This window comes from Physeter macrocephalus, chromosome 20 (genome assembly GCF_002837175.3).
Source record: "Physeter macrocephalus isolate SW-GA chromosome 20, ASM283717v5, whole genome shotgun sequence".
NCBI classification, from domain to species: Eukaryota; Metazoa; Chordata; class Mammalia; order Artiodactyla; family Physeteridae; genus Physeter; species Physeter macrocephalus.
The window spans coordinates 58,314,286-58,330,192 of record NC_041233.1 but is presented as its reverse complement, the minus strand read 5'-3'; the positions used below and the strand labels follow the sequence as shown (position 1 = coordinate 58,330,192).

Sequence of the window (15,907 nt, the reverse complement as noted above, 5' to 3'; positions counted from 1 at the left end):
TCCTCCCAGACCGGGGCGCGAACCCGGTTCCCCTGCATCGACAGGCGGACGCGCAACCACTGCGCCACCAGGGAAGCCCCGAGCATGTATGTTAAGCAAGAGAACCAAACAATAAAGAATATTCTGTCCCCCTTCATGCAATGCCCAAGGGAACCAATATCTCTGTGAGACACAGTCCCAGGAAAACGTACGCCACTTGCAGGAAAAGAACTCACTGTGTCACACTCCGGCCGTTCTCAAAGCCTGTCTCCCTCTCTACTGAAATGTATACAGCTTTCTGCCACTGCCCCTTCCTCTCTCTTTCAGTTAAAAGAACAAGACAGGTCAAGCAAGTCACCTAGGACTGAATCACCATTTTTAGCAACAGTTGCCTCTTGTGAGGTCCACGTTCAAGTCCAGTTGAGCCCTGCCCACATCAGCAATGGCTACAGAGGGGGCACAGAAATGGCTAAACCAGGTCAAATGCAGGGCTGTTTCAACTCACTGTTGCTACAAATTAGCAACAAATAGAGTCAAGAAGTGCTAGGGAGGAACTGGTATCCAGCTGCTAGGGAGTCAGGGCAGGGGAAGGAATTTTATAGCACAGTTTTTGGGGTTTTTTTTCTCCAAGTAGTCCCCAATTATTCTGTTTTCCTGGACTAAAATTTACCTCTTCAAGGAAAAGGGGTGGGAGGGGGTGGATCAAACTCATGGGATATTACTGGAGGAAGTGAATGTTTTCTTTGGCTCCATCCTGGAGAAAAGTTTCAAAATCAGCAGATACAGTCTTCTTTTCCACCAAGTTACTGTCCAGTCCACTGGTTTCTCTTTGCTTTGATAACAAGAATGTGATGAAAAACAAGCACATTCCTCTAAAAAAGCAGCTTCTTGCAACAGAGATGGTTGGGGGGTTGGGGGGTGTTTAAAAAGTCACCTGAAAGGGCTTGGACGAGAACCATCCTTTCTGTTAGGTGACTGTAGGGAACTGAGGTGTTCTATGGAGCTGTCGCTTGCAGTTTTCACTGATTTTTACAATTCAGTGTTCCAAAAAGAATTTTAGCTTCCACCTCTGGTAGTACAAACAACTGTTACTTGGTGTTTGCTGCATTTATACACAGCCAGTTCCCTTCCAGCAGGGTCTTGCTTACTTTGTCCTGAACCTGGTAGAGAGGCTAATTAAAATTAGCACGCACAGGAGGGTAATGGTGATTGGGACACTCAGTCCCGTGCAGAGAACAGGGCCGCAGGCAGAAGGTCTGGCAGCAGGTTTGGTGCGGGAACCGTACCAGCGATGTGCAACAGCAGGACAGCACTGAGGAGACGGGGCCTCCAGAGCTACCGCTGCCAAACGTTAGCTCTGTGATCTCGAATAGATAACTTCCTGAGTTTCCGCTGCCTCACAGGTGAAAGGAGATAAGCCCTCCAACCTGATGGGTGACTGTCGTGACAAAATAATCAAAGTACCATGTCAACGTTGGCCGATACTCAGCAGTGTAGGGGTTAAATTGGAAGTTGGCAAATTCCGTCTGCCCTCTCCCTAGGCATGGCTTCCGCGCTTGCAGCTCCAGGCTGCCTTCCCCGTGTCCAGGGAGTAACTGGGGTTCAACACTCTGGCTGCCCTGTCACATTCAGCACCAGGCCAAGCAGGGGCCTTTTCAAGAATACAAACAGCCCCCTGTGCCTCTACCCATACATTCCAACCTGGGCAAGGGCACACCGCCTGAGCGGGCCCCAGACCCACCCCAGTTTCACTGGGGACTACTCATTTCAGTGTCAAGGATCATCTCACTTCATCAGTGAGGGCAATTTGGGGGATAATTTTCCCACAGAGAAAGGCAACATTCGAGGTACAGGATATAAATTCCTGTCTTGATGGATCTAGCCTGCATTCCAGCAGCTAGAACTTGCCATCAACTGGTCCTTCCACATACCTACAGTGCAACAACTGAGACCACTGGACTGTGGAAAGGACCACCTGCAAAAGCCACCTTTCCACACCTCTGAACCGTACCACTCCATTCCTAAGGTCACTCGCCCACCGCCACCTGCCTAACGTTCCATCACCTGCGTGCTTGTTCTACGCCACCTGCCTGACTGTGAGTGCACGGATAGAGTTTCTATTGATACCTCTTTGTATCCACAACATGCTCTGAGTAGAACAGGTGCTCAATACTTTTCAGATATAGATGTTGGTCATAAGAATCCTCCAGCATTATAAAATCAATACCTTCTGAATTAAACATGAAATAGAATTCATTCAAATCAGCAGACCAAGAACATTCTGTTGCAATCTTGTTCTCTGAAAATCAGAGATCCATCTGTTAGGTATACAGGATGGATTCTCTCTTAACCAGAAAACTCATTTTCTGATCTTGCCAGATAATGAAGGGATGGCATGCTCAACTGCGTGTCGTATCTAAAATCTGGCACGTGGTGCCATAGCCCAAAAAGTTCAGTAGCTGACTCTCTTCCGAACTTCAGCCCCGTTAAGCACAAAAAGACTGTTCTCTAGACAACACTAGCTTCCAGGGGGCTGTCTTAACTGTCCGTTGACTGGAAGAACTAATACAGCCTTGAGGACTATCTGCCCTTCACAGACACTGAATTCATGCCACACTCATTATTAGATTGAAGGTCCCTCATGCCTCCCTCTTTCTCAGTGTCATAAAGGACACCAATACTTGATGAACCGAGGTCCTTGTTTTGTCTCAGGCACACTTAATACCAAGACTCACAGATGAGAGTTTCCCTTCTCATTTGCAGGAGAAAACAAAAACAACACTCCCAACCTGATCTGTCTGGAATGCTCTTTCCCCAACACATATGTCTGGTAAACTCCTACTCATCCTTTGAGACTCAGATCAGATATCACCTTCTCAGGAAAGCCTTCCGTGCCCACCCTCACCGCCCCAAGCCTGATTTAGATGCTTTCCCACCCTCTGCTGTCCTAGTCCCTGGGGATCCTCTGTTGCGGGCTTTAGCACATTGTCATGTGATTATTTCCCAGCTACTAAAGTGCAGGTGGGGGTGGGGTTTGCGGAGGAGTCTCTCAGAGAGGGGCCAGACCACCTGGGGAATGCAACAGAAATGCAGATTCCTGGGCCCTGGGCCCACACCTACTGAATCTACATTTTAATAAGCCCCACTCCCAGGTGATTTTTATGCATTTTGAGAACTACTGCATTAGAGTATGAGCTCCTTGGAAGTAAGGATTGCGCTTTATTTATCCTTTGTGCCGGTTCGCATTCATTAAGTGCAGAGGCATTATTCAGTAGGTGCTGCATGCCTGAGAATCTTCCACAGAGTAAAATGTAAAAGGGTACTCAGAGACAAATGTCTCATCTGGTACCTGGGCCACCTAGAAACAACCTTCAGAAAATATGCCCCAACTGGAACAACGCATTAATCCAACTCCACTTTCACAGACACTGATAGGTAGTGAGAAAAACACCAGGCTTTGGAATTAAAAGACCTGGGTTTAAAACAAACAAACAGAACTTCGATTACCATTTCCCTAGCTAGCTGAGCAACTCTGGACAAGTAGCTTACCTACTGTAAGCCTCAGCATGCACTTCTGTAGAAATAGAATCACACTACCACATAAGACAGGGGTGTTATGTGGATTAAGAGGGAAATAATATATGAAAGCACATATATATCTATTATGTATGATAAAGACTAACAGCATATATGTTTTGTGTCATTTTCTTAAAAACAGAATTATCACCAAGTAATCTTGAGAAGGCTGGCTTTTACATAGCTCCAATAAAAAACAGTTACACTGTCAGACACAGAAATGCTAGAAATATACAAAATTATGTTACCAAAAATACTCAGGGTTTTTATAGGCAAAGTTTGTATCACAGAAGCCTAAGGCAGAAAGGGCCTCAAGAGGTCCTCTAGTTCCACCCTCTATCAGGAACCCGTTCAGAAACAAGAACAAAGATTCACCTGCTGTGGATCCTCTGAGATGCTCCCCACAACCAACCCAGTTCTTCACTCCACCTACCTCTGCATCCTTTCACTTAACCGAGCAGAGGTTACTGGACACGAGCAAGACTGATAGTAAATTACACACAGTAAGCAGTGGCCTCCCAAGTCTTAGTCAAATGACCAAATCCCAGGGCCAGAGCTCCTGCCCACTATATCCTTCACCTCTGGAAAGGAACCAGTCCTCTAGCTTCTTGTTTCCTTACGTTTTTGCTAAATGCCTATTCTCAGTCAGCCAAGGTGCTAGTGTTTTAAATATTCTTTTGTGAAATCTTCCCAATGACTCTTCCAGTAGGTTTTACTGTTTCCATTTCAAAGATGAGGTTCAGAGCAGTTAAGCAGCCTCTGAGACCCAGGTGGGGAGCCAGGATATAGACCTGGGTCTTTCTGGTTCCCCAGCCCTGCTCTTTCCACTGTATCAGGCAGTTTCCAGCCGCTATCCCCCACCTGCTGACATAACATGGGATGCTTCATCCATCCTATTTCCAACGCTGCTCAAGATCCTTGCCAGGGCTTACTCTGCCCATGGGTTAAAAGGACAGCTTTTCTTGAGGGACAGAGGAGGTGTTCAAAAAGGGCCCCCAACGCTCTGCCTATCGGCTGCATCAAAGGAACTCTGAAGATTAACAAGAGCAGTAACGGAACGTGCAGAGCTTTTCAGAAAAGCTTACTTTTAAAAGAATTTCAGGCAACCCAAGGAAGACTCTAGCACTTTTCTAAGAGTGAGGTTAAACCAGCAGTCCCTAGCAGTGACTTTCTTTTCTAAGCCTTCTGGTTTGATCACATCTGTGGCTTTTCCTCCCCCAGGAACAGGCAGTAAAGGGTGTGTGTCTGTCCCCACCCCCTCTTACAGCCACCACTGGTTACAGTTACGCATTCCGATACAGACGTGCCTCTCAGACCAAAGAGGGGGCAGGGGTGGCCAGCTCTCAGAAGGCCTGGAACAAATAGTTGGCAACAGCTGTGTTCTCAGAAGACCGCAGTTGGTCGCTCGCTACTGTTTTCTCATTCCACACCAGGTTATCGGCTATAATTCAGTGCCCCTACTTCAAACAGCCGCGCGCAAAGCAATCAAGTCTCTGCCACAGGGGTCTGCTGGCTTTGAAAAATCGGTCAGGAAGGCCAAAATGTGGTCAGTGCCACCCCCATCCCTCTGAGGCATGCAGGCCGTCCCTCAGTCACGCAGCCCTGACCACACGCTGAGGAGGAGAAAGCCTCCCGGCGCCTTACCCTGTAAAAGAAGGCCCCGACCCCAACTCAGAATCTCTTCAGAACCAGGGAACTGTGAAGAAATCTCTGCTAACTAGCCAAATCAAAACGGAGAAGGAATAAAAGGGGTTTTGATCAAGAATCCCGCTCTGCCTCTCCCCCTCCCCAGCCTCACTCAACTGTTTCCTCCCTAAGGCTTCGGTAACGGTTTTATGGTGCTAATGGAAAATCAGAACGGAGGGCCCCAGAGAGACCTCGGGGAGGTAGGGGGTTAAGAACACGGTGGCTCTGGGAATAAGGAGCAACTAGCAGGCAGGAAAGGGAGACTGGAAAATTCTGTGGGAGCTGGCCTGTTTTAACTGCGGGATATTTTCTAAAAGGTTCCCTCCGCCCAAAGCAGCAGGATGATAAACTCCCACCCTTCTTCCCTTCCCGAACCCGATCCACGGACCACCCATTCCATTACCTGTCTAAGACCCAAAAGGAAAGGCATCCTGCAAGATCATCGTCCACACTAACGTTGGGAACAAAGGGCTTTTTAAAAGTTAAGGTCTTGGAATGAGCATTTTCCCTGGTGGGCCTGGTACTCAGCGGTCCCGGTTAACCGGCCTTCCTTAGCAAAGAAGAGAAAGTAAACAGACTCCTGGGACCAAGCAGGCACTCTGCCTCCTGCTCTCCTCACTGCTTCCCCCCCACAGCTTCCCACGCCCACCCCCCCGCCTCCCACCACCCCCCCACCCACGCCTGGCTCCGACCCACCCCCACTTTCTCGTGACATATCTCAGACGCAGCAAAGCTGAAGCTGTCTGCCAAGGGGGAAATGACATCAGTTCAGGCACGTTAGAAAAAACTCCAGACAGCTGCTGCTGTGGAATACTGAGAAGGATGTGCTGCAAACCTACGAAGGCCTGCCCTGGACCCACCTAGGGCTGGAGCCCACAGCAGGAGGAGGATGGGGGCTGCTGCCCGCTGCCTGCTCCCATCGGCTCTGAGCAGGCTGGGCTGTACATAAATCAAGGCTCTAAGGCTGAAAAGAGCTACACTTCTCTCAATAACGACTGGATTCTAATAGCTCCCAAGGTATTGTTTCTCCTCCTTGGGAAAGAAAAGGAGGCCAGGGGCTGTCAGTTTCCCAGAAACTTTTCCTCCCCCAACCCCTGGCAGAGCTGGTGCTCGATAAAAGTGCACTCCGGCCTGGTTGTTCCAACTTTCTCTAGGGATGGATGCAATTCACAGAGACAGGTTGGAGAGGCACCCCTCCCCCAGCGAAGGCAGGACCTGCTACCTTGGGCGCTGACCTCTCAAGCCCTCGCTTCGACAGGAGAGTTTATATTTCATAAACAAACTGCGTGTACAGGTGCCAACATCTTTCCTCACTTGTCTTACAAAAGGTACAACAAGTCCCACCGCAGCCTCCAAGTTGCCAGTGAAGCAGATCATCTATATTTAAACCAACTCTTGCTTCTGAAAAGTTCACCACCTTAGGTTTGTCAGGCTTTCTTCTCTAAGCTCAGTTTATGGAGAAAACGGCTCTCTATAAGGTTGGCGTCCTCATCTGACTTCTCCCAGTCAGTGGTGTAAGCCAACTCTCATCTGGCCACTGTGCCCTCAACAGCAGGTCACAGTCGCTCCCTCCAGCCCTGAATCCTCTACCAAAGACAACACTAGCAAAGGTCCGTGTTTGGATTTGGACTTGCAGAAATGACTCTCAAGGAGAACAATCTTCAGAGGAACTTTATCAACCCAAAGCTACTTTCTAATAATTATATTTCTGTCACTCAAAGCAAATCTCATCTTTCTTTTTACTTTCTGCAACAATTTTCTTTCAGGGATACTTATCGAAGGTCCCCATGGGACTGGCACTGTGCTGAGCAGACCCAGGTAACTCAGAAATGATTCTTGCAAATTAGTATCTTTCACCTCCACCTAGGGCAATAAATTAGCAGTACATAACACTTACAGCAAGGTGAGTTGCCAAAAGTACTTTGTGAATCCAGCCAGACACACAATGTGCTTGCTGCAGGTCTACTGACGGTCAAGGTCACATCGACTTTCCTGACAAGGAAACGAATGAGCCAAGCCAGCTGGGCCATTTCCTGGAGGCTCACAAAAAAATGACTCACAGCCTCATTGCTTTGCAGAAGGGAAGAGGGGTGAAGTGGCTTCTGCTGCTGCAGGTGTTTGGGGACTAGGGAGCCATTCTTCAGCAAATATGTATTCTCAAGACACGGTCATCCAGTCTATCCCATGCCTTGCTGCTACCCTCACACACAGGCCGAACTGCCAGACAGGCAGGCCTGCACATCGAGGCACAAGAGAGAAGAGGCTGCTTCCAACGCCCTCCTTTCATTTCCTCAGTTCCCTGGCAACCGCCGACCATCCCAAAACACATGCAGCATTATTAACTCTGACAATCAAACTGGAGGAAGGTGCATCCTCAGCCCCTCCTGGGCAACTCTGGTCTGAACCTACCTAACAAGAGAGTTAGGTGACACCTGCAGCTCTACAGAAAGAGTACATGGCATAAGTGTACTTATTCATTCATTCATTCCACACCTATTGAATGCCCACAGTGTGCCAGGGCACTGGTCTAGGTGCTGGAGGTACCGCCATGAGCAAAACAGTCAAGAACCCTTGCTCTAATGGGCAAAGGAAACATTCCACATTTCCAAATAATATTTATCAGCAGTCATCTCTGAATAAGTGGAACTGCAACAAAATTATTAGAAATCCAAAAATAATCTTGTGAAAGTCCAATCTAAATTATCAAAATTGCAACACAGGCTGCCCAATTTCCTCCCAACCTAATGAATCATCCTTTTATGGATGCTACTCAAGACTGTTTCTAATCAGCATTTGCCTACTTTTATCTTCTTATAAGATTGTAAGTTCCTTGTGCAAGGCAGCATTAAACTCAAAACATTACACCGAGCACAACATCATATACTCTAACAGAGTGATCACTGAGAATGGTTTCTTTCTCACTGATCTACTTTTCCTTGCCCCTAGTCCCTGACCAACCCTCACTGAGCGCTAAGATTTGGGGGATGAGGAGAAAAAGAAGCTGAATTGGCAAATGCAGGCATTCCCAGGAAGGTGAGTTCACTTTTCTCCATGCTCTACAAATATTATAACCCAGGGACATAGCAGTCAGTTTGGGGATTTAAGAGGCAAGAGGATAATCAGCAATTTCTGCTAGTCTGAGAAAAAAGGGTTCTTTTATGTAAGTGATCCAGGTTCATACATGGTGGACCAAAGCTAAGTCAAATCCTTCTTCAAACCATTTTGGTCATCTGCCTGACAATGCAGAATTTAATTCAATGCTGAATTCACCAATTTAAAAAAAAGGAAGAGTCACACTAAACCGGGATGGAGCAGGATTATGTTGTCAAAATGTTGCAATTTAATCCCACTACTCGGCATATACCCAGAGAAAACCATAATTCAGAAAAGACACATGCACACCAATGTTCACTGCAGCACTATTTACAATAGCCGGGTCATGGAAGCAATCTAAATGCCCATCGACAGGTGACTGGATAAAGAAGATGTGGTACATATATACAATGGAATATTACTCAGCCATAAACAGGAACGAAATTGGGTCATTTGTAGAGACGTGGATGGGCCTAGAGACTGTCATACAGAGAAAGAGAAAAACAAATATCGTATATTAACGCATATATGTGGAATCTAGAAAAATGGAACAGATGAACTGGTTTGCAAGGCAGAAATACAGACACAAATGTAGAGAACAAACGTATGTACACCAAAGGGGGAAAGTGGGTGGGGGGGATGAACTGGGAGACTGGGAGACCGGGATTGACATGTATACACTAATATGTATAAAATAGATAATAAGAACCTGCTGTATAAAAAAATAAAATAAAATTCAAAAAAAAATGTTGCAGTTTAACATCTGTTTATGGCCCCAAGCAATGTCCGAGACATCCTTCCACTGACCCAGACCGCTCTTTCCCAGTTCAGAGAACTCACAAAGATAGTAATGCTGGAATCCTTTGGATTAACTTATTATTTAAGAAGACAGTGTTTGGGGCTTCCCTGGTGGCGCAGTGGTTAAGAATCCTCCTGCCAGTGCAGGGCACACAGGTTCGAGCCCTGGTCCGGGAAGATCCCACATGCCGCGGAGCAACTAAGCCCGCGAACCACAGCTACTGAGCCCATGTGCCACAACTACTGAAGCCCGCGCACCTAGAGCCTGTGCTCCGCAACAAGAGAAGCCATCAAAATGAGAAGCCCGCGCACTGCAACAAAGAGTAGCCCCCGCTCACCACGACTAGAGAAAGCCCACGCACAGCAACAAAGACCCAACGCAGCCAAAAATAAATTAATTCAAAAAAAAAAAAAAAAAAGAAGACATACTGCAACGGCATATATGTTCATGGCTACTGGAATTCATTCCTTCACTGTACTTGATTTAAGAATCTTTTGGCAACTTTTCCTAAGCAGCCTATGCATTTATAATCTTTAAATTCTGGGAAGGAGGCAGGGAGAGACAGTTATTTGTTTATTACTGACAATGAGCCAGCCTCTGTGCTAGAACTTCATTTAACCAACATCTCACTTAATGTGACAACAATCCCATGATGTAGGTATTATTATCTTTATTGTTCAGTTGCAGAAACTGAAGCATATGGAGACCTTGCCCAAGATCACACAGTAGGCAGAGGAAGAGCAAGGATGTGAATGAAGTCTCTGGCTCCAAAGACTCTTTCCTTTACAATAATACAGGAGTCATGATATTAAACCAGAAGTTACCAATAAGGCAAAAACCAGATTGAGGGTCAGTTGAACCCTGAGCAGACATGCATGTCACTGGTCAGTGCTCCGGAATCCTGTCTATAAGACTGTGACTTATACCGGATCTGACAGTGGTGTTCCCAAGGGTGGAGTCAGGGCGCTGGGGCCCCAGGACTCCCATTCTTACCCACTTTGGGGCTGAGCTCTGTGAGGTAAATGACTGGGGAAGTCCTCAAGTTCTCATATGTTCCCAACACACAATGCGTCCCCACACAAGGAGCAAGCTGGCATGGAAGGTCTTCCATGCCTTGGATCTCAACTAACCTGGTGAAGTGCTTGTCATCTGGCCAGTGGAGGCTAAAGGAGACTAGGGTTGAGGGCCCCTGAGTTTCTCATTTCGCAATCAAGGAATCTGAAGAAAGAGGGTTTTGTCAGAACAGGACAGCAACTGCCAGGCTTCTAGGGCAGGAGATAATCTCCAGACCTAAAGCCTTTTTATTGCCAGGAGTTTTGAGTAGAGGCTGCTAGGCAGACACAGAACATCTAAGATAAAAATAAAAGACCTTTCTTATCTTTCTCGGGTTGTGCACAAGCACATTTAAATGCCCTAGAGTTCTGACTCAAAAAACGCAGAAATGAATACTAACCCAAACCCCAAACCAATGGGAGCGCCACAATCAAAGTCAAACCAAGATATTGTCACGTCATGAATGTGAGGCTTGGCATCAATAAAAGGATCCTGAAATAATTATTTTGGGGAATGCCACAGGAAGAATTCCAAGCCCAGAACAAAGATTTGCAGAACCTTGCCAAGTAGAAATGTTAAGGACTGCTCAGCTGCCAGAAACCAAGAACACTAGATTATCTGTGTCCTGGGGCTGGACAAAGGCAGACATGTAGCAAGCGTGCCGAGGTAAGAAAACACACCTCTCCTGGGCTCCGAGCAGGACAAGGAGTTCTACAAGTCACAGGGTTTGTTTCTTCTACAAAGCATCCATGAAAACCTGTGGACGCTCTCCTACTATTGTACTGAGTCTTCCCAGAAGTTGTCTGGGCAAACAGCCCTCAATTGCAATCACTTGCTAAACATCAAATGACATATTTCAGAGAGGGAGGATCCTAACCTACGCTGATATCTCATATTTTACAGACGAAAAACATGAGCTTCAGTGACGTTAGGTAATCATTCAAGGACACACAGCTAGTAGGCAGTGGAGGCAGCATTACAACCAGGTCTGTGTGGCTCCAGAATGGCTTGAACACGCATGGAGACAGTATTTTGATATTATACCCGTCACTTCCCCCTCTTCTGTGACATGATAGTCACAGTCGCATCCAGCCACCCAGGATATACCATGGAGATGAGACGGATGCAACACTGGACGAACTGGTCTTGCCCTGGAGGATTGATTTATTCGATTACACAGAGAGAAAAGACAGCAGACAGAGACAAACGTAGGCACCCTACAACAAATGTGAGGGGAGGAGACGAGGCAGTAAATGCACAAAGGGCTTGAAGAAGGGAAGCTATTGAGGGATAAAATGGCCAAAGAAAGTTTTACCAAGAGATGGCTAACTAAAAATCATGTAGGGTTTGGGGGAGAAGGTGAACACACTAAGCAGGGCCAAGCATGACTGAAAGCATGGAAACAAGGGCACACGGGGCATCTGAGAAAGGCAGACGATGGGCAAAGATCAGCTGGAGGTACAATGCATACATGTGTGTATTTACTGAGTACCTGTAACCAGCATATCTTTTCTTTCTGATGACTACTACTAAAATATGATAAATCTTGAAGTTGACTTTGTCGGGGGCATGTGGGAGGTGGAGAGAAGACACCCATGGCAATGGTACAGCCTTAGCCTTTTAAAAAGAGAGAAAAATCAGGGCTTCCTGGTGGCACAGTGGTTAAGAATCCACCTGCCAATGCAGGGGACATGGGTTCAAGCCCTGGTCCGGGAAGATCCCACATGCCACAGAGCAACTAAGCCCACGAGCCACAACTACTGAACCTGCGCTCTAGAGCCCGCGAGCCACAACTAGGAACCCACGCACCACAACTACTGAAGCCCACGCGCCTAGAGCCCGTGCTCCACAACAAGAGAAGCCACTGCAGTGAGAAGCCCTCACACCGCAGCAAAGAGTAGCCCCCGCTCGCCGCAACTAGAGAAAGCCCGTGTGCAGCAATGAAGACCCAATGCAGCCAAAAATAAATAAAATAAATTAAAAAATATATATATATAGAAATAGCTCATAAACAATCACAACAAATAAATTTTAAAAAACTTTTTTTAATAAAAATAAAAAGAGAGAAAAATCAAAGTAGCGGAAGCTGAAACCAGTTTACAACAGCTTCCTAAGGCTTCTGCCTCTTGCTTCTCTGACCCCTAACAAGAAAATCCTTTACTGCTGACAATCAATCACCCCACTGATATTTATCACCTTCATGGATAAACATTTACTGCCCTCTCTGGAGAGTCCAGGGGTCTCCGAAACTCACCACTGACAGGGGGCTGTCACTGATGGTTAGTGTGCTGTTGCTGGATCTGCAACTTCAGCTTTATCAAGTACAACAGCAGTCTTGTTTGTTTTTATACCAAAATGCTAGGTTCATTTTTCCTGCCCTTGAAAACAGTTCACCAAACTGTCAAGTAGCCAAGAATTACATGAAAATCAGCAAGCTACAACTCAGGGCTGTCCCCAGAGATATTTCACGTCTCCTCACAAATTGCTCTCTAAACCAAAGATCAGAATAAGAAAAAAAGGGGGGGGGGGACCTAGGTCACACCAACTACACGATACACTCTCACATGTAACTTGGAAAGAGAACTCCATTTAGGAAAATTAGACTTCAAGGTCCCCACTAAATCTGATTTCATCTTTCACTTATATTTAAATTTAGGGCAGGATAGAGAGACATTCCACTTTTGGTGCAATGGTGGTAGGCCCAAGGAAAGGGCTAACATCATGGTCATTTTATTAAAGGTACCTCAACTCTAAGTCCCTAGAAGCAGCTCTGGGCCCCCTTGGGTGCAAAGTCATAAGAGCAAGTGTGCACACTCTCCAGCGAGAGATCATCTTGGTTGTGATTTTATAGGAAAATCCACTTTTTTTTTAAACATCTTTATTGGAGTATAATTGCTTTACAATGGTGTGTTAGTTTCTGCTTTATAATGAAGTGAATCAGTTATACACATACATATATCCCCATATCCCCTCCCTCTTGCATCTCCCTCCCACCCTCCCTATCCCACCCCTCTAGGTGGTCACAAAACGGAGCTGATCTCCCTGTGCTATGCGGCTGCTTCCCACTAGCTACCTATTTTACATTTGGTAGTACCACTCCCTCTTTCACGTGCTCATAAATTCAGAAAAGTTATTTATTCTCAGGCTTATCTCCTCTTCTATAGTATAAGCAACTTAAGGGCAAGATGGGTAACTTTCATTTCTGTGTCCCTCACAATACCAAGTAATGCCTCACACAAAGCAGGCCCTCAAGAAAAACTGGTTACATGGATGAAGAGAACTGATGACTAAAGAGAAGATGGTAAAAATGAAGCTATGGCAGCTAAATCCCCACACATTTGGGCAGGTGACTTTTTCTGGTCACAGAAACCTGAAAAACAGCTAAGAGATAAGGAGTGCACCTGGATGGTACTCTGAGCTCACGAGGCTTGAGGAAGGCATTGCGAAACCCTCTCGGTATCTAATTTCTCAGCGGAGGAATTTGAAGCACTTAAGCCATCTCAAAAGCAAAACTGCCTCCCTGAAGGCAGAGCTGGGACGTGATCTAACGCCCAGATCTAACGTGACAGTTTTTCCTTTATGGGGAATGGGATGAAGCGGCTTCTGGTTCTGCCTCCCGTTCACCAGAAACTCCATTAGCAACACCTGGAAGTCGCCTTTTTTGCTTAAAGGATTGTGAAACTTAATAAGGCCTAGTTGGAAACACAGCTCCTGGCACTAGGCCTTCCCTCAGTTCCTGGATCTTATGTATATCAAATACTACCTCCTCCTTCCTTAGGCTGTTCAGTAACCAAATCTACTCCAGGTCTAGATTTCATGGTCAAAAATACCAGCAGAAAACTTTATGACAACTTAACCCTCCCATAAGCTGTAGGGAGTGGGGAAACTTCTGGAACATGCACGTCCACACCCCAAGTAAAATGACTGAAGGTGGTGAAACTGGAGAGGGAATCACACCAGATGCAGGGACGCTGGACCTTTCGTCACATTACACCCAACCATGGGCCACACCTGAACCCTGGATTCCCAGGCCGCAGAGAGTGAGGCAACACAGGATGACAGCAGTTTCAAAAACACCTTGACCTGGGGTCCAAATCGTGAAGAAAGCACTACAGCAACGCAGAAGTGGGCAGGAAGACCCTACTCTATAAGCAGAAAACTTAGGGGGAAAACGCTGGAAGGGCCTTTGAGAAAGCATCCCCCATCACAGCAAGAAGTCAGCACAAGTCACTGTCCCTCCCTGAAAAGTAGTAGCAGGTGCCAATATCTTATCTTTTATATCCATCATTCCAAAGTCCTTCACTTTTCTCAAGATGCACATTCTTGACAAGATGTGCTCAGTATTATTGAGAATTACATTTTTTTTTTTTTCGGCCACACCGTGCAGCTTGTGGGATCTTATTTCCCCGACCAGGGATCGAATGAACCCAGGCCCTCGAGAGTAGGAGCACAGGGTCCTAACCACTGGACCACCAGGGAATTCCCAGTGTTTTAGAAAAGGTGGCACTAACCAATGAGAGACACAATAAAGCATCATCCTTGCAGAGATCTCAGGTTTATAAACTACTTTCACATCCCTTTTCATTGTTCCTTATATCAGCTGGTGATAGGGCCAGGCAGTTACCATCCCCACTTGCCGGGCAGTACACTGGTCTGGAAGTGTGAGTTGACCTAGGACTAGACCTAAGGTTTCTGACTGAAGAGGCAGAGGTCTTCCCATGGAATCCCAGTGACTGACTGCCTAGGGGCAGATTTTCCTTTAAGCTAGACTCTGTCAGGGCTCTGGCACTCTACCATGCTACCACCTATTCTCATGACCCTGGGCCAATTACTTCACCTCTCTGAGCCTTCATTACTTTTATCAGCATCACCCAGAGACCTCTCCAAGGCAGCCATTTCTGCGATAAGAGGCTCACATGGTTAAAGAAGTTTACCGACCCTTTTGGAGATTCACAATGCATGTGCTTTACAGTTAAGCCTCTGAAGGGTCCCACAATTAAGAAGCCTGTTCAACCCTAAATCTCCTACATTTCAAGCAGCACAGCCTCTCTTACCGAACATCTGTTCATAGCATCATTATCTCTACAGTGTCTTTCAGCCTCCAAATTCTATGTTCCATCTCTCCCTCAGCAGCGTTGCTCATTAGCCGTGAGACACCCCCCCCCGCCCCCCCCCCGCCCCGCCAATACTGTACCTTGAGGGAGGGCATGGTCAGCCAGACACGGGATGGGGACACCCAGCCTAGGCCCTGGAGAGCTGAAAGAGAAGATACGCAAACAGGGTCTCCTCATTTTCCCAGGTTTCTCTGAACATTTGTGCAATCTCAGATAAGAAGAGGATTTTTCCAAAAATTCTCCCTACACTAGAAATTGAGGGCAAAAGTCATAAGTTAATCTTTCACTTTATATACTGGACAGAGGTTGGAAATGGATGTGTCCAAAAAAAAGAAAAGTTTTGAGAGGGAAAAAGGGGGGAGCGGGCTGCCATGATTAAAACTTCACCACTAGACCTGTTCAAGTAAAAAAGAAAAAGCTGTGGTTGGAAGAGCACTTTTGATACTCATAGGATTGAAGCGTGTCACTGGGGAGTAACTTTTTTTTTTTTTTTTTTTTTGCGGTACGCAGGCCTCTCACTGTTGTGGCCTCTCCCGTTGTGGAGCGCAGGCTCCAGACGCGCAGGCTCAGCGGCCATGGCTCACGGGCCCAGCCGCTCCGCGGCATG

The 15,907-nt window shown here is 46.6% G+C and overlaps 1 protein-coding gene across 11 annotated transcripts in view; it reads right to left on the bottom strand.

Moving 5' to 3' along the window:
* WBP1L (WW domain binding protein 1 like) overlaps nt 1-15,907 on the bottom strand; it is a 110,662-nt gene that overhangs the window by 73,695 nt on the left and 21,060 nt on the right. For 2 of the 11 annotated variants that reach the window (XM_007126898.4, XM_028481311.2), the window contains one exon: nt 15,381-15,442. The exons of 8 other annotated variants lie outside the window; for them this stretch is intronic. In XM_007126898.4, the coding sequence (XP_007126960.1) occupies nt 15,381-15,395 (15 nt within the window). In that variant the 5' untranslated portion in view covers nt 15,396-15,442. Of the gene's footprint in view, nt 1-5,644; nt 5,845-15,380; nt 15,443-15,907 lie in introns of those variants that run through there. One more of the 11 variants, XM_024121186.2, reaches the window with a different exon arrangement.